This window comes from Vigna angularis, chromosome 4 (genome assembly GCF_016808095.1).
Source record: "Vigna angularis cultivar LongXiaoDou No.4 chromosome 4, ASM1680809v1, whole genome shotgun sequence".
Lineage (NCBI taxonomy): Eukaryota > Viridiplantae > Streptophyta > Magnoliopsida > Fabales > Fabaceae > Vigna > Vigna angularis.
Window position 1 is genome coordinate 37,096,283 of NC_068973.1, and position 24,466 is coordinate 37,120,748.

General features: G+C 36.0%; 2 protein-coding genes and 1 pseudogene across 2 annotated transcripts; 2 read left to right on the forward strand and 1 right to left on the reverse strand.

Annotated features, from left to right (window-relative positions):
- The first annotated feature begins 10,733 nt into the window (after window positions 1-10,733).
- On the forward strand, window positions 10,734-12,782 carry LOC128196282 (protein MAIN-LIKE 1-like). The gene is made up of 4 exons (XM_052876537.1): window positions 10,734-11,096; window positions 11,170-11,829; window positions 11,906-12,490; window positions 12,582-12,782. The coding sequence occupies exons 1-4, from the start codon at window positions 10,734-10,736 to the stop codon at window positions 12,780-12,782; spliced, it is 1,809 nt and encodes a 602-aa protein (XP_052732497.1).
- A 418-nt stretch (window positions 12,783-13,200) lies between these two features.
- LOC128196283 (uncharacterized) lies at window positions 13,201-13,821 on the reverse strand. The gene has a single exon (XM_052876538.1). It carries the CDS (start codon window positions 13,819-13,821, stop codon window positions 13,201-13,203), a length of 621 nt encoding a protein of 206 aa, XP_052732498.1.
- Window positions 13,822-21,177: 7,356 nt separating this feature from the next.
- On the forward strand, window positions 21,178-24,376 carry LOC108331484 (DNA-directed RNA polymerases IV and V subunit 2-like; annotated as a pseudogene).
- The last annotated feature ends 90 nt before the right edge of the window (window positions 24,377-24,466 follow it).

The window sequence follows — 24,466 nt, forward strand, 5'->3', positions numbered from 1 at the left end:
CATGTCAAGCATAGAATCTACAAGAGTTATTCTCAAATCAAAACAGATTAAGACAGGTATCCTAACATGTTGAACACTAGACTTGACTCGTCCGGACTTTAGAATGAGAGTCGAGCTATGACAGGTCATGCACTCGTGGTGGCTTATGAAACTTGGGTTCCCCACCCTGCCACACTCACGAGGTTAGTCCGTTCCACGCCTTGGAGCATACTGGAAGCCTCTGAGACTAAGACCTCCTGCTACTCCTCACCACATGGTTCAATCCTCTCTACGTGAGAAGAAAGACCATTGGAGCGCCAAGAAGACCCCAAAGACTGAGCTCCTACTTTCATTCTAAATCACTAAAAATCTCACCGAGAAATTTAGTACTTTGAAACATGTTTCCGTTACTCAATAATCACATACTTATACAGCCACAATTAACCTATCTCTTCATAGAAACATACACTCCAATCATACTTCTCAAACCAAGTAACTCACTAATACTTACCGACATACCCGAGTAATCAGACTGTAACTTTTATTTTATAACACAACACACATACTTCATTTAGTATTTTCTCTTTTAAAAAAAACATTTAAATTACAACTAAAATATAATAAAAATTATTAAAGACAATGTCACAGTACGTTCCATTTTATTAAACCTATAAGTAAATTCATACTTTATTAATATAATATAATAATATAGGTACATAAATCCCTGCCACCGAAACCATAAAAAGAAAAAAAAACCTTTCTTTTCTATTTCTAGCCTGCACATGAACTTCTTAATAAAGGCCACCTTATCTTTATTTAATATTAATTTTCCTTCATAAAATCTTGCGGGACCCACCATTCTTTAATACAAAAACGCACCAACAAATCCTCTAAGCCCTTTTCTCTTTCTACTTTACAATGATTTATCATGAACTACTCCCCTCGGCCCTTAGGTTGTCTTCTTTTTAAGGGATTTAAGGGAGATGATTTGGGGGAGATGATTTGAGTGGATTTGAGGGTAATTTTTTTGTTGTTTTTTTGAGTGGATTTGAGGTTAATTGAGAGTGGATTTAGAAGGAAAGTTTGTGAAAATTAGTGTAGGATTTGATTGATGTGATTGATTTTAAAAATTAGTTTAATTGGTAGAAAATATAGATTACCAAATTGCCCTTCTTATAAAAGAATTATAAAATGTTATTTTGTAATGTTATATTTAATTGTAAAAAAGTTTATAAAGAGAAAAAAAATTATTAATAATTGTTAAAAATATTGTTTAAAAATTATAAAAGTTATAATGTAGTAAAATAAATATATTTTAAAATGTTTAGGGAAATTTGAACATAATTTAAGATCTCAAAGTCACATACAAACCAAAATAAAGACATTGAAGTCATGAAATATATTATCGGAAAGTGTTTGCACTTAATCATCTAAATGGTGAAGAATGGAGTTGACATTTTGATTCAGGTTAGCAAATTGGCAGTTCATGTCTAGGGAAAGGTTTGCCAAATTATCTTCAATACGTTGTACCCGCACCTGCATTTGTTCCATACCCTGCATCCTATGTCTCAAGTCTTGTACTCCTTCCCACATTTGAGTTATCATGTTAGCATTTGATAGAGCTGGAGGAGGCTGCACAGGGTTTTGATGAGGGTGTGGTTGGTCTTCTTCTTCATCATCATCCAGATCGTGTTGCCAAGCACCGTTGACATAAACAATTTTCATCCTCTTCAAAGAATTGATAGAAAAGTGATGTCGGGACCCTATTTGAGTGCTGGGATCAGTTGAGACGTCAACTCCACAATATTGCATGATGTGTGTGATAAGGACACCGTATGGGAGGGCTGTGTCACTGACCTTGCATTTAAGCATATGCTGCATTATGTGATGAGGCCAATTGATAGGTATATTATTTTTCAGCACCCATATCATAAAAATATCTTCGTGCAATAACCTGGCAAAATTCCCTGGTCGTGGAGTCAACATATGCACAATAATATAATGGAGAAGCCGATCATTGATATTCAAACAACCAACGGTTAAAACACCTTGACCACCCTCCAAATCTGGTATAACCATAGTAGCCAATGTCATGTCGCGGTCATATGGAAAATCGTCTGGGATATTTGAGTAACATAATTTCTTACCGTCGTACTTCAAGTTAGCTACAGTCAACCAATCAGCAGGTTTGAATCTAATTTTTCTCCTGTTGACCTCAGTGAGCAAATATCCATTTCCAGATATCTTAAGATTTGAATAAAATACTTTGATTAAATCCGGATAGTAGGGTCCCTCTAATGTCAGAAATTGGCTCAACCCTTGAAAAAGAAGTTGTTGTTGGAAAAATAACCCTGAACCGGTGAATGAATCAAAATTCAATATCTTTGGAGGAATTACACTTCTTGTATAGAAATCAGCTGCATAGTTCTCCATTTGATGACTGTGAGTGAAAAAACGCCGCTGATCTAATTGTTCCTCTACAGATGGTCTAACATGGGGTGCATCTTCTGCCTCATTGACAGTTTCTTTTCCCTTACAGGTTCTTTTTGACCTTCTTGTTGATGATGATGCCATCTGAGAATTTGTTTCAGAACAAGCTATTTATTAAAACAACAACAAAGGATATCATAACACATTACTTATATATAACGATACAATCAACAAAGGATACATATAACACCAAATCATTACATCGTTAACATAATAGAAGTCAAATATTACATCCACCATAGAAATATAATAAGTCATAATTAAGTCACTAATTCAGAATTGCAACCTTATACTAATACTAGTGAGTCATAAATGGAAATTTTTAACAATCACCGCCCGATATCATTTTCCATAATTTGTTCCACCGCTTATGTGGTGGCAGTCCCATCAACCTCTTCGTACATGTGGGGTTTCGACATAAGAAATCATAGCACTGCTCTAGCAAATTTTCATCACTGATGTTCATAGCAGTCAACATTTCATAAATGTCCGCCTCAGTATATGTGTAATTGGGGGTGCGACGAAGAATCTCGGTTTGGGAACGTAGTATTTCATTTCTGTCCTCCATCACTGATACTTGACGCACGGCGGCATCAGAAATTACACCAAAATGTACATTTGATGAATTTAAGACATTCGCAAACCCATCCAAACTAGTCGTCAACTTATCAAATTGGGTATCAATAGAATCCACCATAGGTGCCTTCCTTTTCGAGCCTCGTGAGGAAGAAGTTCCACCAGATGGGACAGAAGGCACAGATTGAGTCTGTCCCGGACTATATTCATCGACAGATGGAGGAGGCGATGGTGGAGTTGGGTCTCTGTACCCTGTCCACTGAGACTGTTCTGGAATGTACTCAATGTTTTGATTCAAATCAACACTGACATGAGGACCAACTCGTTGTCTTCGAGCTTGACGAGCAGTCCGAACACCACTCCCAGTAGCTCGATCAGTTGCCCATAACTCGACCATTAGATCGTAGTGTTTTATACTGTTAACTCTCCACTTCGCCGCAGCTGGCCGCGACTGCAATAACAAAGACAATAAACACACTGCTTCATATTATGTATATTAAGGACCCACTTAAAAAATATGTATTTTTATAAATACCTGAATCAGGTCAAGCCAGAATTCGTCCTCAGCATGAAATGTCATACTTACTGGATTCCACGCAAATCCACTCAATCCAGAAAACAAGTCATGCACCTCACGCCATTTATCCTTTAACACTTTCTGACGATTTTTGACATTATTTTTGGTAACTGCGACATACCCAGCGCTATGAAGATTATCAACTATGTTAGTATATGCTTGGGTTGTCCAGCTTCCGTCAACCCTATTACCCATTCTTGATTCCTCGATCATGCAGTGTAGTAGACGTGCGTCCATGTCCTCTGTCCACTTCATGAACTCTTTAGTAGGACCAGAGGACGGAATGGCGGCTGCCTTACCCCTATTCATTTTATACCTAAAGAGTCAAGAAATTTTTTGAAGTTAACATAAAACATCGTTAATAATATGTTCTTCTCATACAGATAAAAATAAATTAAAATACAATACAATCAAATAGAATAACTACGATGCTTGGTAATCACGCCACATTTGATCAGCTATACAATCCCTAATACTACTACCAATTCTATGGTCCTCTTCTCTAACTTGAGATGAAGTCCCATCATGTTCTTCCCTTTCATTCAACTCGTTATCAACTTCATCGAGTAAGCGGTCATCGTTATCCACGCCCCGAAGGAAGTTGTGTAATATACAACAAGCTAGTATGATATTAGTCATCGTCTCTAATCCATAGTGTGGTTCAGTGCCACTTCCAATGATAGGGAATCTTTTTTTCAACACACCAAAAGTTCTTTCAATTACGTTTCTCAACGACGAGTGCCGATGATTAAACAACTCCCGTGCATTTTGTGGTCCTCTGCGTGTATATTCTTTTAAGTGATATCTTACGCCTCTATATGGAGTCAAAATTGTGCTTTTCAACATGAAACCTGCATCACCCAGGTAGTATTTTCCTACAATTTTCCACATACAAAGGTAATTAGTCATTACTAAATAACTTCATGGACATCGATTGTTTACACACTAACCTTGGGGGATAACCAACGGATCATCTCGATCAAGAGCATTTTTTAATATTCTTGAATCGGATGCAGTGCCTTCCCATCCAGCAAGAACGTAGGTGAATTTCATGTCAAAATCACACGCCGCAAAGACATTTTGTGTTGGCCAATCTTTTCTTCCTCGAAATCTCGGAGCTTCAGAACATTGAACCCTTACCCTAACATGAGTACCGTCTATGGCCCCCAAACAATCCTAAACATAAAAATATTAACTCATCATATGTCTCATAATTTGTTATCATCCTTGTTCAAATAACATTAACAAATGTAATGAAATCACTACCTTAAAGTACGAATAATATCGATTGTTGTTCAACACATGTGGATGAACCTCATTTCCTGATGGTTGTATTAGAAATTCTGATTCTAAACTTATGATAGCGTCCAACACATTGTGAAAGTGTTTGCTAACCGTCGAACCTGATCGATGAAAGAAAAAGGCCACACTACGATTCTTAACATTATGACCAATTATATGAAGAAATTCAGCAACTTGTTCCTCCACGGTCGACCGAATTGCGTCCTTGACTAACCCAGTTGATCTTACTCTCTCACAAAGATTAATAAATGCCTCTGGACCCATCCTAATAATGTCGCGGCACCGATGAGTATGCACAAGATATGACATTAACTGCTCCCTACGACGGTCTCTATCGGGTAGGTAATTGCTTACACTACTGGAATCAGTGGAGTACATATTCAAGATACTCAATGCGTGTCCAACAATGCATAACATTGTGATTGCCGCTAGTGATGTGGTTATTTGTAAGTGTTGACGTATCATTCCTATAATCTTGAAGTCTACACCAACCACATCATCATCTACATCTTCGCAGTCCAGATATGATAAATCTATATGTTCTTCCATCTATTTTTACTTACACAATTACACATACTACAATCAAAATCATGCATTACAATAGATGATTAAACATATTTGATATATACATTAATACATTCAACTAATCATTATAAATAAACAACAAAAAATACCATCACACAACATCAACTTATCATACAATATTTTTAATAAATACATATACATATATCAAATGATATCCAGGTTTCAAAAATTAACACATTCATATACTAAATAACATTCAAATATAAATGTGCATAATATATTTCATTAATACATTCAAGTAAATGTACACATAAGCACAAGCACCACTGATTCAATCATTCACATATATATATTACAACCAAAATCATGTAAAACACTAACCTCTTGAAGACCACCAACACGTCAATGCACGCTTCAATATGGTTTGAGGTACAGATTTCCAGAGAAAGGTGCACACTTCAATATGGTTTTGAGCTACAGATTTCCAGAGAAAGGAGGTGCACACTTCAAAATGGTTTGAGCTTGAGATTTCCAGAGAAAGGAGCTGCACACTTGAATATGGTTTGACCTATGGTTTGAGCTAGAGATTTCCAGAGAAAGGAGTGCCACAAGCTGAAATCAGACAACCAATTTCACTACCTTCCAATTCAAACCTACAAATATAATTCCTATATTAGTTAAGGGTTTAGTTAACGGCCCCATTTGAAATTTGATTGCACATAACTGAAGTCAACTAACATTTCATATATTTAGCTTACCCAATATCCACAAACTTCACGCCTCCACCACGATCACAACGTCCAACCACAGTCAACACCTGCATCAAAAACACATCGTTAGATTTCATAGTCTTTCACCCACCATGCACTTACGTCTATCTTCTTCTTCGCGCAACAACCGAATACGTTCATTCAACACTCTTCCATGCATTGCAGCAGGTCCGGTGCCCATTAATCACTTCCATACACTACTTTATCATCTGTCAGTGCATCCACACAGGGATGAAGTCCTCAATATCTACGTATTTGCTGGCTAGAAACTGCCTAACCCTCTATGAAATGCCCCTGAACCCCAGATCTAAGACCACCTCACAACATCCACCTCACAACATCCCCATAGCTTGGGAACTGATAACCCATCCACAACGACGCCTCTCTAGACAGGTCTTCAACATTCAATGTCCAGAGCTTCCAAAAAACGCATATCCAGAGCTTCCAAAAAACGCGTGGAGACCAAGCTCTGTAATCGGTTACCACTTCACGTAACCGATTACAGAGATGTACACATTCCTTCAGTGCACCGTAACCGCAAAGCCCAACCCCGTAACCGGTTACGGCTACTGTTCATCATCTTCTCAGACACGCCCATCCACGCACAACGTCCTTCTTCCTTCTCCTTACAGCCCTGCAAATCAAAACCATAAACCCTACGCATGTCATAATGGATTTTGGTATGTTACTAACCTAACCACTGTCTCTTCTTCGTCTCTGCAAATCGTTCTTCTCTTCCTCGCCTGAGCTAACACAGCGTTCCAGTATCTCTTCGCACACAACTAAACAGCAGTATCAAGCAGTGTAGTAAGCTTCGTACCCCTCAATAAATAACATGAACCACCCACAACCAACCACATATCAATTCTCGGGTCAATGGCACTATGCACTTTCACTGTGTGGCTGCAGGAATCTTTCCTGTTGAATGCATGCGTGTATGAAGCACCGTAGCAACAGCTCTCTGTAGCTCAGCTCAGGAATCTTTCCTGTTCAGTGCCCACGCATCCACGCCAACCTAAGCTTTCTCGTGTATGCACAGTGTAAAGCAAACAGTGGTGGAGTGTTTTCGATTTGTTTAATATATACCATTCACCCTGTAATCGGTTACCCTTTGATGTAATCGGTTATTTGGTGCATGCTCAATGGAATCCATTTACGTATACGTATGAGGAATTTAATAAAAGGTGCAGGGCAAACTCGACATTTCAATCTAAATCAGTGCAAATCTTCGCACATCCGCGGGTGATGAAAATTCGATGAATCCCGCAAATCCGTCTGCGCTTTTCCTCGCCAATCGTCTCATACAAACACGAGGGTTTCTTCAATTCGTCGCCCTACAATCCGCATGAATAGGAAAATCGGTGCATGCGAACACAGCCTTAACTTTCCACCACATCCAAATAAAAGAAATACTTTTAACACCAAGTCCAAGGTGGGACCTACAAGGTCTTTTTAAAACAAACACCAACAACTCTCAATCTCCCCAATTTCCTATTTTAAGCAAAATAAAAGTAAATCAAAGAAGTAAGGAAATTCCCACCTTCTGGACTTAACAATCCCGCGCCACTCACAAGGTGCTTCAGAACTTAAAAAGGCCAAATTACCAAGTCTTATAACCAAGGCAATACCCAACTAAAAGAAGCCAAAATCTCCTTCTCTGTCACAATGCTACACACTACTTTCATACTCACGAAACCCTTTTCTTCCTTTTTATTTTTCTCGAACAAAAAGTTCTTACAGTACCCATACTTATATAAGAAATATGCAGAAAACTCCATTCCTCTTATCTTCACTGAACCCATTTATATTTCAGCAATCAATTCCATCATAACAACTTACAACCATGCACAATTTTCAGCATCATAACACAAGCCAATTTATACTCAATAGGTACATAACAGTTTAAATCAACACACTAATTAAGGATTCAACATGCATATATCTCATAAATTAATTTCAAACAAAAATAACTAGCTCCCCTTACCTTCTTCTTTTGGGTTGCTCAATACAATTCACAGTAGATGCTCTAACAGTACCCTCCACACAGAGCGGAACTTGACAGAACCTACAGATCACCAAATTGGTGATAGAACACAGCTCTTAGAGCTCGAATAGACAGAGAATGGAAGGAAAAACGTACAAGGCACGTGAACCCAGCAAAGTTGCATGCCTTAGGTTCTAGAACAGTGAAAGAGAAAGGGAAAAGGGAACTTACCGGTCGGAACAGGAAATTGTTCGGTTCAAAATGAAGCTCTTGCCATCGCGATCGTTTAGGCACCTTCAAATTAAAATTTAAACGGTTCAGTGTTTTGAACTTTTAGAGAGAAGACAAAGCAATTATTTAGGAAAAAATGTTTCTATTTAGAGAGGAAAGAACTCTAACAAATGTATCAGACTTCTTAGAAGTCTTTTCTAAGGTCAAGTTGTCCTTGGTCTGATGGGCTTGGCTGCCTCACTTAAGGCCCAACGGCTACTTTATATTTTTCAGGCCTTACATGTACGTTATAAAAAAATTATTAAAAAAATATTTTTTTAGGTAAAATATAAGTGTGGAGTATATACAAATGAGAAAGATCGTCACATTTTAAAACAAAATTAAAATAAAATAGTATGTAAATTGTGTTGATTTTAAAAGGAATATTAGTGATTTCTCACATATATATTATAAGGATGTCCATGACTATATAAAATTGAACACTTAAATTTAGTAGTAAATTTTTTGTATTTAATTTAACATATTTAATGAGTTTTGGGAGTAAATTCATCAATTTACTTATGGACTCATACAACTAAAAATAGACATTAAACAAATAAAGAGAGATGATTGCAAATATTTATTTAAATAAAAGAAAAGTTATATTCAGTTAATTTTCCGTAGTTGAGATAAAAAAACACTAATAAATTATGTTAATGATGAAATTACATTATTTAATAAAAATTTCATAATGACAATTATGTTTAATATGAGCTTGTTTATAAAATACATTATTTAATCATTTTCAAATGAACTATTAGAGTAAGTTACAAACATATTTAAAATGTCCAAGTCGTATCAATTCATTTTAGTACACTTAAATATATTTTTTGTAAAAATACTACCTTTTATTTTACTATGTTGTGAATATATTGACTTTTTAATTTTTATAATGTTATTTTTTCTTGTAGTTTCTATTAATTATTTTAGTTTGGTGACAAAAAAATGTATTTTTTAATTCTCACTAATAAAGTACGTTTTATTTATTTTTTATAAATGCGACTTTTTATTTTTTAATCATATTTAGTTAATCATAACATTAATTACTGATACGAGGTACTTTTTATAATATCTATGTAAAGTTACGATTGAAAAGCTGTCATGGTTAAAAGTCCTTGAGTCATTCTCCCTGCACCTCATCACCCTCGTCCTGCACCTCCAACAAAAATTTTAATTCCAAAGTGTACCCTTGTCACAGTCAACGAGGAGAGAGAAAAATATTGTGGATATTTAAAAAGTTTAGTAAAAATCCCTTTTTCCCTGCCGCATCTCACAGTGAAACCCTACACCTACACCCCCTCCTTCCTCCCTCTTTTTCTCTCCGTGTATCTTGTCTCTGCCATCCCACGCTGCTCGCGTTCCACCTTTGTTTTCCTCACAGATCTGAGCTGGCGTCCAGGTTAGTAGCTTGCATTATATTTGTTTGTTGTAATATGTGCTTGGTTCGGTTCGTGGGTCGTGTTCGGAGATCGTTGGGGGTGCGGTTCGTGGGTCGTGTTCGGAGCTCGCTGGAGGTGCACGTCCGCAGTTGGAAGTGCGGAAACGGATCAGAACCACATTTCGATATGCGGCAAGGATAAACGCAGTTCGAACTGCGGTAAGCACAAACCGCAGTTCGATCTGCGGCACACATACACAGAACCACATTTCGATCTGCAGCGGCAAGGAAACTGCGTTTTCTTCAAATGCGTTTTGAAACTTAGTTTTTTTAATTAAATATCTCTCTATTAATAATATATGTGATCTCCAGTATAGAGAATAATAGGCTTTGACACTAGTTTCTTCATTTGAATTGAATGTGTGGTTGAAATCTTTTGATCTGCGTTGGCATATATATTGCTTATGATTTTTTTTTTCAATTGTTTATCTCTTTTCAAATGTTTTCTTATTGAAGTGTTTTTTTATTGACACTATACCCAGTAGATACTAATGTAAACTAGTTTTTTTCTATACTAGTAGATACTAATGTAAAATGTATAAAGTATTTATGTGATGACTCTGTTATTTTCGTACTATATTATTTATTATGTATTTAATTTTATTTAACTTTTTTAATTTTTTTTTAAATTGAAATAATAATTAAATTGTTTATTGAAATAAATAATAATTATTATTTTGGATTTATTTGTAATAATTTAATTATTATATATGTAATTTTTTTAGATTTTTATATTATTTTTTATTTGTTTGAATATTTTTTATTACATTATTAATTATTCTTTTGTATATAATATGTTAATAATATAATTGGTTAATAGATATGGTTAAAACTAGAGGTGGATATCATGGTGAGGCTTCATCCTCTCGTAGTGAGCCATCAGATGAAAGAAGACGACCTACGGCATCTGCTCGTAGAAGACGAGTAGAAGAATATCGCGTGGACGTTATTGATGAGCATGATGATGAGGAACAAGAAGAGTTATTACAGCATAGACATAGTCAGGATGATTACGTTGAAGAGGAGGATATTCAGCAGCAGCATGACTATAGTCAAGAAGAACATGAAGGTGAAGGTGAAGATGAAGATGAAGCTGAAGATGGTGGATTCCCAGGAGGTCCACATGACACCTCCTTACTTACTCACTATACCCAGCATGTTGCATTTGCCATATGGCAAGGCCAGGTTAGTCATCAACCTAAATTTTAATTGTTTAATAAATGTTACATTTTTTTTATATAATTATGTTTGTATTTAGGATCGAAGGGGGATAAAGGTTGTCACCCATGGCAAAAGATTGAAGCATTTTGGAATGTATCATGAGGCCATTGAGCCTTATATCTCCATGTCGGGGTTGGGTTGTTTAGTGAACCTCTCATACGAGTATGCTGGTCATGGATTGATCGTTGCCCTTTCGGAGAGGTGGCACATAGAGACTAATACTTTCCACCTACCGATAGGTGAGATGACTGTCACATTAGATGACGTTATGAATTTGCTCCACCTACCCATCATGGGACAATTTTGTGAGGTTGAGAAGTTAAAGTATGATGAGGCTCGATCTCATATCATGGAGCTGCTTGGTGTGGACCACGCTAAAGCTTCAGCTGAGATGAAACAGTCACGTGGTCCAAAAGTTAGGCTCAGCTGGCTACGCGAGGTCTACCAGGAGAGCATCCAGCAGGAGCGTTGGGAGTATGCTGCTCGGGCTTACTTGTTGCATCTGCTTGGATGCACAATTTTTACGAATAAGAGTGCGACTCTAATTCGGGTATCGTATCTCCTTCTCTTGCGAGACTTGAATGCTTGTTCGAGATATGCTTGGGGAGCAGCAACACTTGCACATACATATGAGCAGCTAGGAGATGTTAGCTTCTATGAGGTCAGACAGATAGCTGGATATTCCACTCTTCTACAGGTACATTACCATCTTCTAAGTTTATTTTAATATTGTTTGACAATGAAACCCACGATTGAAGTAATGTTTTTTGTAGAGTTGGATATATGAGCACTTTCCTACAATGGGAAGGAGGCAAGTGTCTGAGAGGTACACAGAACTTGATCCACGTGCTTCACGATACATATCCCTGAGGGTGGGTTGGAGTTTGACAGAGGGCCGAACATTTCTGGATGCCCTCACTTATGATGTAGTTATCTGGAATCCATACCTTTCGCTCATACGTACATGCCCATTGATTGCCATAATTATGTACTCGGGATGGATCCGATTAGGCGACATGATTCATCGACATCTACCTGAACGCCTGTTGCGTCAATTTGGTTTTCACCAGAACATACCACGGTCACCTGATAGTCTTCCGATGCCAGACATTCCTACTATTGATCTAAATTGGTTGCGGTATGTAGAGTATGCCATTACTAGTGTCATTGAAGCTGATGAGCCACATGCGTGTGTTGATGGATACATAACGTGGTTTAGGCGGGTGTCGCACCCGTACATCACTCCAGGCAACGACGATGAACGACCTAGTCTTGCACCGCGCATGAGGCGATACATTCCAGATGAGAGGTTGGTGCCTCCAGTTCGTCGTAGACGGTCGACTGAGCTAGGATTGTTGGTATGTCTTGAAACTAACTGATTTTGATTTTTTTTCATCAATTTTGGTTCTTGTTTACTTAAATAATATATTTTGGTTATCTTCATTTCAGGGGGGTATGAGGCGCGTGATCAGGATGTTGCAGGGCATGTTAACCTGTCGAGATGTCACAGAGGGCACTGTAGCTTATCAACGTACTACTGAGACACTACAGGTAGCTCGTAGGTCTGTTGAGGAGTATGAGTCTGCCACACTTCCATCAACACATCCACTGACTCAACCTTATCCACTAACATCTTGCATTTGGCTCTAACATTTTTCGCAATGTGGAATGTACATAACATCTGATAAGTCTCCGGAAAGACATTATTAATTGCATTTATCAAAGCAAGGTCTCTGTGAGTGATAATAACGCGTGGACCGCCCTCTGATGTCAATAATAATCCTTTGAACCTTTCCAATGCCCAAGTGAAATTACTTTGGCGTTCACTTGAAAGTAATGCAAAGGCGGCTGTGAATGTCAAACCAGTTGATGTGACTCCCACAATCTCGAGCAACGGAAGTCGATATTTGTTCGTCTTGTACGTCGTATCCATTAAGAAAACAATATTAAAAGAATTGACTAAGTGCACTGAATCGGGATGTGTCCAAAACAAGTCACTTACCACGTCAGAATCGTCCAAACATCTACTTCTCTGGATGTATTTGTCTCTATCAAACAATATCATCAACTACTGCATTTCTGTTCTAGACCCTCTCAAAGATCGTTTGTACGTGTACCTCGCATTATATATTTGCTTTATCGTTGTCACGTTATCTTCATTATGTTCTTTCAGAGTCAAAAGATTATTTGACGGCTTTACTTGACTATTAGTCATGTCCACAAGAATTGATTGTTCAGCAGCATTTAACCAACCCGCGAAAGGATGACCGACCAAAGTCTCTGCTAATTCATGGTTGTGATAGCCGCACATAACCTTCAACACCCAACCATCTCCTTTAGGTTTACCCCTCAACCTAAACGGACACTCACATTTTCTTGTGCCAGAGAAACTAGGTTGAACATCTGGCTTATACTTCCTATACTTCCCGCTTCTTTCACAGCCTAACAAAATAAATGTCTTTCTACCAGCTTCACCAGTTGCTGTGTCAGATCTTATAGTGACGACAACAAATCCAAGATCAAATGCAATCTTTCGAACCCATTGAATTAAATCGGCGCGTGTTGGGAATATTTTATCAGTGGAAAATTGATCTGTATAATCACCCTCACCCACTTCTTTTAAAGAATAAGAAAACTCCGATATAAAATCAGAATTTATTTCAGAATCCAAATATGGATAGTTATCCATCTCATATAATTAAATATGACCTACAATAAATATTAAAATTTAAAGATTTATTAAATTACAAATATTAAAATATTAAAATATGACCTACAATAAATATTAAAATTCAAAAACGCTCCCTAATAAAAAATTCATATAACCTAAATATTATTAAATAGGTATTTCCAATTCATTCTTTGAGTAATAATACACTCCCTAATGACTAAGCATAATCCATGAACAAAAAATTTAAAATAAATAATCATAACATAAAACAATAAATTTAAATAAAAAATAATAACATAATAAAAAAAGATAAAAAAAAGATAAAAAAACATGTAAAAAAAAGCATGACAGGAATTTAAATTTAACTACAAAATCATTAAATAAAAAAACATGCATGAAATAAAATAAAGAAAAAAAAATTAAACACAAAAAAATCATTAAATAAAAAAAAATGCATCAAATAAACAAAAAAATCAAACAAAATAAGCTGCAAATAAAAAAAAATAATACTATCCGCACTTCAAAGTGCGGCCTCAAAATAAAAAACGCACTTCGAAGTGCGGCTGCGTCTTTCCGCACCTCGAAGTGCGGTTGCGTACCTGTCTTCTTCTTTCGCCGGACCTCACAGTGTATTCTTCCTCTTGCCGTTGCCGTCACACAGTATATCTCCAAATCTTCCAACAGCACTACCACCACCCCGAGAATTTTAACCACAACTCAATCTAATTCAATATACAGTAAACAAGTGAAGTGAAAAAAAATAACTTGCTATAGTGCAAAACGAAGAACAGGGCACCTCAGGGTTTATAACCAACAAATATTTTTGTGGTTGGGAGTTAGGAAAATGGTTGGGGGTTAAAAAAATTAAATTCATTAATTACGTTTTGACTTTTTATTAAATGAAGGGCAAAGAGATAAATTTAGAGGTGCAGGATGAACTAAGTGAGGTGTAGGAAGAATCACTCAAAGTCCTTCTGTAAAGTTTTTTTTCTGAAGAATTTAGCAGTCATATACTTTCGATTACAAATATGTCAAAGACAAAATTGGCATTAACCCATTGTAGCACGAATCCCATGTTTTCTTCCTCTATTCCATAAATTCAAATTACACTTTTAATTGTAATTAATAAAAAAGGATAGTGTATTTTTTTGTGTGTTTTAATTATAGTTTTGAATTTTACAATATATATATATATATATATATATATATATATATATATATATATATATATATATAATTTGAAATATGTATAATAAGATATCTTAAATTTATGTTTATTTCATGATTAATTTAACGTTTAATAATCACAAATTATGAACTTGGTAGAAAATAATTTGAAACTATTTCAACTAATCATAATTAGTTAAAATACACAACTAAAATTTTAGCTTTTATAGTTTGATAATGGTTTTTTATTGCTAAATATGTGCTAATATTTGGTCAAATGTAAATAATAACCATAAAGTTGAAACAATTTCGTGGAAAAAATAAAATATAAATGTCAAATGAACTTTTAAACAAAATTAACATTTTTAAATACATTAATAAATTGAAAATTTAAAGAAGGTGACAAATTTATTGTGAGTTTACCTATATGTATAAATTATAATTATGATAATTTTAAATATTATAAACTCGTCTCCTTTAAATTTCACATGAGAATAAAGTCATAAACAGCCTTTCAATTTCTTATTGGTCCTTTGGTGGTAGATAGCCAATACATGTTATTTGTCTATCTAAATAAATTTCAAATCCGAAAATATATAGATAAATAAATAAATGTATTAAGAAACAATAATAATAGAAACAATGATTACAACAATGAAGGCAGAAGTAATACAGTTAGAGGAGGAAGAAGAAAATTAATAAAAGAAGAAAAAGAAGAGGAATAGAAAGAGTTAAGGACAAGGTGATGGTAGAAGTGGTAATGATGACAAATGCAATAATTATAATAGTCAAGGAATAGGATATTGAAAAAGTAAAAAAAGAAAAAAAAATCAGTATTAAACGGCTAATTTTGACTAAAATTATCAATTAATTCAATTATTCGACAATAAAATTTATTAATAAATATTTTGCTCAGAAACTTTCAACCATCAATAAATTATCGGTCATTTTAATTTATGGACGAATTTTATGTGGTAAATATTCCATATTCTTTTAGGACTCATATCATATTATTACACGCATGTACATCTAATTATACTCGAGTATTTGTCTTGCTAAGTTTCTACGGAAAAAATAATGGTTAATTGGGTTTTGGGTTAGCAAACTTGGATTTAAAAGTAAATAAATAAAAATGAGCAGATTTGGATTTAACTTTTACATTCATCAATACCCAACACGATAAAAATGTCTTGAAAGTTTTTCTAAATTTAATTAAAAATATGTTTAAAATATCAATTTTATGTTCGGCATAAATGATCTTTTGTTAAAAATTAATAATATATAGCATAAAATCATAATCCGTTATAACAAATAATTATTAACATGACGTTTTATTTTTATAAATGTTAAATTTCAATAAAATGAATTAGTCAAATCAAACCCAAATCCGATTCACCCAACACTGCTTTTTCCTGAAATATATATGTATTATGTTTAATGTGATGCAAAAGAGAAACAATTTTGGTGTCGACCAGCACATAGAACAAGAAGACGAAACATCGTTCGTTAAACACGAACACCTATAAAAGGAGCGACAAATTTCTAAGTATAGTATTCAATCACTACAGAAACCTCAAAATGTACAGAGGGGACCCAACGCTACCGCGCACCATTTACTTTCTACATAATATCAATACACATTACATCCTCTGTCACCTCCACTCCTCTTTCCTCTACATCATCTTTTAATAAATTAAATTTAATCTTGATAATCACTTTTTCAAACATTTTATTTCACAGATGATTTTTATTTTGTAAAATAAAACTCTAGTTCTCCATCAGTTTATTTTTATTTATGAAAAATTTTATTACTTATGGAGGAAAAATTAAAATTCTGTCATTTTTAAAATTTTAATATAATTTGGATTTTACATTTTAAAAGTTAATAAATATAATTTTTTAAATCTAATCGTATTAAATATTTAACGTGTTAAATACATTTTAAAATAATATTTAAATTGTTTGTATCATTTTGATATATTTTAGTTTAAATATCAACATGAAATATGATTTAATAAGTCAAATAATTAATTTTATTTATTTATTTTTAAAGTTTAAAAATAGAAATATATTAAAAAAAAGAAAAAAGTTATAATTTTTCACGTATAAGTTTATAAAAAAAATATAAACATAGTTAACCTTAAATTAAATATGTCAATAATATATTATTGTAATTGAGAAAACACTATTTAAACTCGCGCAATACGCTTCGGTTTAGGAACAATAGAAGCCTATCAAAACGCAGTGACGTTTTCGTAGTTTAGTCAAACTTTTCTACCTAGGTTCAAAAGGAACTGAGACATATACATCATATGACCTTAGTTCAAATTTCAACCAATGTCGAACACCTTGAAAATTTTCTGTAGATTTGACTTTTGGCCTGACAGCCGAATCTATTGCCTCGGTTGACTGGGAACCCGAGACATACAAACCATATGACCTAGGTTAAAATTTTAACTGATGTCTAACATCCTAAAAAAATTCCTTTTCAACCCTCACTTTCAGCCTCCTGCCTCCTGGGGACCCAAAGCGTGTTATAAGCATTGGAGGAGATGGGTGTGGGTGGAACTGAAGAGCTTGGGACCCTTCCACAAACACAAAAAAAGTCAAGGTTCCCCCTCTTCACTGCATATTGGTTTATTTAAATAAAAGTTTCTGACTTTAGCAGTTACGTGGTGGTGACATGTTGTCTGACGACATTGGGCGTGGTGAAGGTAGTGCCTTGGGGTTTCGGTGTTTTCGATGATGGCGCTCCTATTGACCCCGACGGTGGCCATGGAGATCTCGCCCACCCACCAGCCGTCGTTGTCAAAGACATCGACTTACTGGCAGGGCGTGAAGGAGGAAGCGACTATGAAACACGGGGCAGTGGCTCTGAATATAGGAGATCGAGGAGCTGTGATTCTCTCCGGTGAGATTGGGCGACGAGTTTCCCACTGCCATACACTATCTCTAAGGTCGCCAGCGGGGAACTCCGGTGTTATCAGCGCCCGCGCAGGCGATATGCTTCATTGACGTGGCCACCTTTAGCAACATCCTTGGCGACAGTTTCAGTCAGGAGTTGTGACGCTGATGGCAATACTCGTCAGCGACATAGGTAAGGTAGTAGGTTTGGGGGGTTTTGGGTTTCTCTGTTCTACAGGTTTCAATTCATGCATAATCCTCCTCTTCTTCTAGAATATCAATTTAGGATTTTCTGAATTTGGGGGTCTCTTTGCTCATGAGAACATCCTTTGTGAATAAGAAATATGCCATGTCTGGCCTGGTGAAATCAACGACGGAGAGAACGACGTCGACGACAAGAGACGCGAGAAGCGTAGAATACTAGCTGACAACCTTGTTGTTGAGAGGGGTGCTAGCGGTGGCATCAATGGCTGCCATGGTTGTGCGAGATTGATGATGGAGGTTGGGTTTCCTGACTGCGTCGCCACACCTACGACTATGATCGTTAGAAAGCAAAAAATAAAAATAAAAAACACTCTACTGTCTCGGTTCAGAAGGAACTGAGGTGAAAAGTTATTCGAAAAAAAAGTAAAAAAGGAAAAATCCTACTACTTACTGAGACAAAATCCTATTCATTTTTGTCTTGTCTGTATATGCCTCTGTTTAGGAACCGTTACCTATGAACGAAAATAATGTGTGACTAGTGAAAACAAACATGTGAAATCATAGGAAGCTTGATCACCGGAGACGCGGATAAGTTGGTCAAATTTATCTCCTAGTCTCGAAATAGTTTTCATTTGGTCGCATTGAAGGACTTCATTTTTCTCTGTGTGCTTTTCATTATACTTTCTATTTTCGTCGCCAAATCTTTCAACAAATGGTGTGTTACTTCCATCTAAAGCCTAGAGTTGTTTTAGAGTAATCACGTTTTTTATGCAAGCATTTAGGTTGTTATATTAATAGTGAATGAAATAAATAAGAAGGAGGAATAATAAGAATGTTAATTAAGAAAAGTAAAACAATCATTATTATTAGGTTTAATTGCTTCCTTTGTCCCCAGTTTGGTTGAATTGTGTCAAATTCATCCTCATTTTTAAAAAAATTTCATTGTCGTCCTCACGTGGTATAAAAGTGTCAATTGAATCCAAACATAGAAAAAATTTGTGTCAAAGTAGTCATTTTTCCTATATCTCTGTGTCTTCCTTTCATATGTCACTTCTCTGGAGCTATGAAAAGCCTTAAATTGGATAAGGTAAAATGAATATCTGTACTTGATTGTATGAAAGGAAGACACAGAGATATAGGAAAAATGACTACTTTGACACAAATTTTTTCTATGTTTGGATTCAATTGACACTTTTACACCACGTGAGGACGACAATGAAACTTTTACACCACGTGAGGACGACAATGAAACTTTTTTAAAAATGAGGATGAATTTGACACAATTCAACCAAACTGGGGACAAAGGAAGCAATTAAACCTTATTATTACTAGGAATGTGCGATACCTTTAGTTATGATGATTTCAAGAACGAGTTGAATATGATGTCAATTATTAAGTTGATACAGTTTGTTTCACATGTCATCAATGATTCTGAAAAAATGGTTTGAATGGAATCTGGCCGTGGCCATAATTCTAACTTCAAATAATGCATTGCAATCAATAAATAGACATAAAAATAAACATAAAATTGTTCTTATGATCATCAACTCGGAAGAGGAAAGTGTGAACCTACATCATTAACTATACGACGCTGTTGATGTTTTGATAGTCACATTTCTATTAATTCACAAACACAGTATATTCGACAAGAGTCAAAACGAAATATGGTTCCCAATAATTTTCTAGAATATAACATAAGTGAAAAAGGTGAATGTGCAGAAGAAATAAATGATCTACAGGCAGAATTTGAAATTGAGTTACAGCTGTATTTGGATGGACAAGCTGAATTCGAAGATCCAGAGCGCGAGGGAGTCAAGGTAGATTGTTTCATAGTTTGCTTCCTTCTAATTACCTTTCCTGATGTTGACATTGAACAACTTTGTTTGATTGATTTATAATTAATCAAGAAGGGAGTAAATTTCCTGCAGTGAGATCCCAAAGTCATTACTTCTATTGTTTCTTTGAGGTATGTGTCAACCAACACATTGAAAGGAAACTATTACATGGTCAGTACAACCTGTTAGACACACGAAGCTTTCAAATATCAATTTGAGAATAATCTCCTTAATCAGTTGAATGGCAACATCAAGATGAAACTTCTCTGAAAAGCCCTTTTACTACCAAATACCGCTTCTAGATAAGGAGGCTTCTCTTGGTCGAAGAAACAAATGAAATTTATAATAGTTTTGGAGTTATGAGCTGCAAATTTTTGTGTGCTTGTCCTTTTTTGCTGGTTGTAAATACTTGCAGTTATGAGTCATTGGTTATATTATATATTAGAGAATGGCTGAAAAGAGGAATTTGCAGGTTACTGTTAAGGACTGTAGTTCAAAAAGCAGCCGTAGTTCAAGTTTTGGTGAAACAACAATGAAACCTATGGGAGCAAGTTATGACGTATCATTTGTATCAGTGTGCAGTCACTTAAGCAACCATAATATTGTTGAATAGTACAATTTAATCACCCACTGTTATATGTATATACGTCTCTCTTTTGTCTTCAAAATTTTGGTTTAGCACTCTACAGTTAATAATAATGGTTTGGAGAATCGTTTTAAATAGGTTTGAGAATTACCAATAGTAGAATAGAAATTGAAGTGAATTAAAATTATTTTCCATTACTACACCAGATTTGTGAGCACGGACTCCCGTGACTGAGCTCATATGACCGGAGTTTCGGTGGCCAACGGCAAAAATATTTGTTCAATGATTTTTTTTGTTAGCATTGTGCATACTAAATTTTGTCCAGGGTACCTAAATAAGAAAAAAGTCTTTTTGTCTTAATTTTCTTTTCTTTTATTTTACATTTTTATGTTTATTTTTTATTTATATTGTTATTTATTTTTGTTATTTCTATTTTTTTGAATTCCATTTTATTTTATGCCCTTTTTTCTTAATTTTTTTTGCGCTAAAAAAGAGAAAGAAATGTTCTGAAATAGATATTTATAAGATAGTCGAATATTTTTGAAAAAAGAGAAAAAAAAAAGAAAATAAAAAAGGGAAAAAGAAAAATGCAGGTCTGACAACTAAGCCTTTTGGGTATGATAAACTTTGCCTTCCGTCGATTCAGTCTAGATAAACATGATTCGGTTTATGTCACGCTTCCACGCCACAACAATGCTTACACGCCACAACAATGACAATGCATGCAGCATGTCTACCCAGGGAGCAAACATGAAAAAGGAAAAAGACAGGAGGAAATCCTAAGTCAGAATATATGCCCTGATCTTCCAGTGGAGAGCGTTTTTTTAAGCTTTAGTTTGCTTCATCACAATCAAGTTTTGACGGTAATGGATCTCATTTTTTTTCTTTACCACAGCCTGACCAAAAAACTCTTGACTCCCTCACTTCCAACACCAACCATCATTCTGTTACGGGATATTGTTCAACTAAAAGTCAGCCACAAGAAAGGGGAAACCATCTGAGGCACGGGGCGCACAATAGTGAGGTAAGCAACGCCTTGCACACCTGTGTCATGTGTGTGAGTTAGCTTACTGCATTTTATACCTCATTTTTTCACTTGCTATTGGAACACATTTCTGCTCTGTTGTATTATATTATTGTATGAATATTCCAAAAGAAATATATATTATTTTCTCCATTCTCCATCGATGCATAACCATATTTCATCCCGGTCGCGTATTTAATCACCATCGTCTCTGTTTTCTATAATAATGTCCATTGTTATCGAACACCATCTTAAATAGTGATTTTCTATTTATACCCTCTCCATCACGTAGCAAGCATTTCATTTCAATTCCTGCAAATTGTACCTGTTGTTCAGAGTTCACACTCCCACTCACACTATAGAGTAGAGTGAGTGTAGAAAACCCAGAAACCCTAGCTTTATTCTCGTTCCAGGAAACGCATTGATTGGAATGGGTCACATCGGTTCCAGCAAGGATGGCACAAAGGCAGGGATGGCCACCGCGATGATGGATATCGACGGTGACAGCGGCGACGATGACCTCGACCCGACCAACGCCGAAATCCTTGAAGAATTCGGCGGAGAGGACGCATTCCGGTACCACTGCAAGAAGTTCTCGATGCTGTTCTTTGAGGAGTACGGTCTGATCAGCCACCAAATAAACTCCTACAACCACTACGTCAACGTCGGCCTCCAGAGAACTTTCGACGGCTTCGGTGACTTGGTCGTAACGCCCGGCTTCGACCCTTCCAAGAAGGGAGATAACGAGCACTACCGCTACGCCTCCATCAAGTTCGGCAAGGTCAAGCTCGACAAGCCCATGGTCTGGGGCGGTGAGTTAAACAACCAGGAGTTGAAGATGCTTCCGCGACACGCGCGGCTTCAGAGGATGACCTACGCGTCGAAAATGAAAATCTTAGTTAAAGTTCAGGTAGGGAAAATAGAGTGCTGGTGTTGTTTTATCGTGTGTGGGTAATGTAGATTTGTTACCTTTGTTATAGCAATTTATGATGTGTGTTTGTGTGGAATTGTAGGTGTATGTTCCGAAGAAGATTCGGAGTGATAAGTTCAAGACTGGGAAGGAAGAGTTCCTTGATAAGGAGATTCTGACGGAAGACGAGAGCGAGATCATCATTGGCAAATTGCCTGTCATGGTCAAGTCGGATTTATGTTGGATGAAAGGTGAAAAGGATGATTGTGAATTTGACCATGGAGGTTATTTTCTCATAAAGGGTGCCGAGAAGGTTGGTTTGTACTTAATTTTTAACGATTTTTAGGTTGACTTTAATTTCTTGTTTTGATTTTGTTGGCCTTTATTTTTGTTGAGTTTTACAATAACTACTTTTAAAATCATATTTAGCAAATTTTCTGACTGAATGGAAATTTTTCTCTTGATCGTCATTGCGTGTTTTCGATGCATTTCTTTAATGTTTAGGGTATGTTTAGTGATATGAATTTGTTTCCTGTGAAAAATCGTCGCAGACTTTTATTGCACAGGAGCAACTGTATTTAAAGAGGTTTTGGGTTATAAACAGTCCAGGTTGGATGATTGCCTACAAGTCACAGATGAAGAGAAATAGGATGGTTATTAAACTGGTAGGCAATTCTAGGAATGAAGGAGGGGAGAATGGAGACATGTTTCTTACTGTGTATTTTTTATCTGTTGAGGTTCCTGTGTGGGTACTATTTTTCGCACTTGGTGTCGGATCTGATAAAGATGTTGTAGATCTCATTGGCTGTGACAATGATGATGTTAGAATTCAGAATATTCTCCTTGCGTCTGATTGTGATGCTGATAAGAAATGTGGCGCATTTCGGAGTGGTAGGAATGCAGTTCAATATTTAGAGAAGTGTATGAAGGGTGTCCAATTTCCACCTCCTGAGTCTATTGAGGAGTGCCTTGAAATTTATGTCTTTCCTGGAATCAGCGGCTTAAACAGAAAGGCACGTTTCCTTGCATATATGGTGAAGGGTCTCTTGCTGGCTGGCCGCAGAAAATGCGACAACAGGGATGATTTCCGTAATAAGAGGCTTGAATTGGCCAATGAACTTCTTGAGCGTGAGTTGAAAGTGCATATAGCACATGTTCGAAAGAGAATGTCCAAGGCACTGCAAAGGGATCTCTATGGAGATAGAGATGTACGCCCCATTGAGTATTATGTTGATGCGTCAATAATTACAAATGGTTTGCAAAGGGCATTTTCAACCGGAGCATGGTCACATCCGTACAAGAGGATGGAAAGGATCTCTGGTGTGGTTGCAACTGTTGGGCACTAATCCCTTACAAACCATGGCTGAGCTAAGAAGAGCAAGCCAGCAAGTTCAGTACATGGGAAAAGTTGGGGATGCTAGATATCCGTAAGTAACTTCAAGCTGTTATTATTATTTCCTTTCTTCATTTATTCTGTTTGTTGCACAAAGTTATGGCTTATTCTTTTCCTCTCTTTTTTCTTGTTTTAATTTATTATAGCACAAGTTTGTGGTTGCAGGCATCCTTCTCACTGGGGCAAGGTTTGTTTTCTCTCTACCCCAGATGGTGAAAATTGTGGACTAGTAAAAAATATGGCTGTCACGGGACTAGTAAGCACTGATGTATCTAATGCATCTGAATCTATACTGCCTACATTGTTGGATTGTGGGAAACAAAGACAAAGTCTTCCTAAACGGTGATTGGGTTGGAGTGTGCCCTCATTCCAGTTTGTGGCTGAGCTACGAAGTAAAAGACGAAAAAATGAACTGCCCCATCAGGTTCACTTTTAATGTGTTTTGTATGCTCTACTAGTCACATTTTATATATCTTTTGGAACTTTCTTTTAATTTGAGCCATGAATGGATTATGGATCTCGCCTTATGGGCAAAGGCTTTTGCTATCGATATTAAACATTTATAATTTCGGCTATAAACCATCAAATCTAGTAAAGGTCAACAGGTTTTACAGAAAATGAAGGTTGGACCGCCATGAAC

Coding starts and splice junctions, on each gene's coding strand:
- LOC128196282 (XM_052876537.1), top strand. CDS start 10,734: ATGGTTAAAACTAGAGGTGGATATCATGGTGAGGCTTCATCCTCTCGT. Junction 11,097..11,169: donor TTGCCATATGGCAAGGCCAG/GTTAGTCATCAA, acceptor GTTTGTATTTAG/GATCGAAGGGGGATAAAGGT. Junction 12,491..12,581: donor CGACTGAGCTAGGATTGTTG/GTATGTCTTGAA, acceptor TCTTCATTTCAG/GGGGGTATGAGGCGCGTGAT.
- LOC128196283 (XM_052876538.1), bottom strand. CDS start 13,821: ATGGATAACTATCCATATTTGGATTCTGAAATAAATTCTGATTTTATA.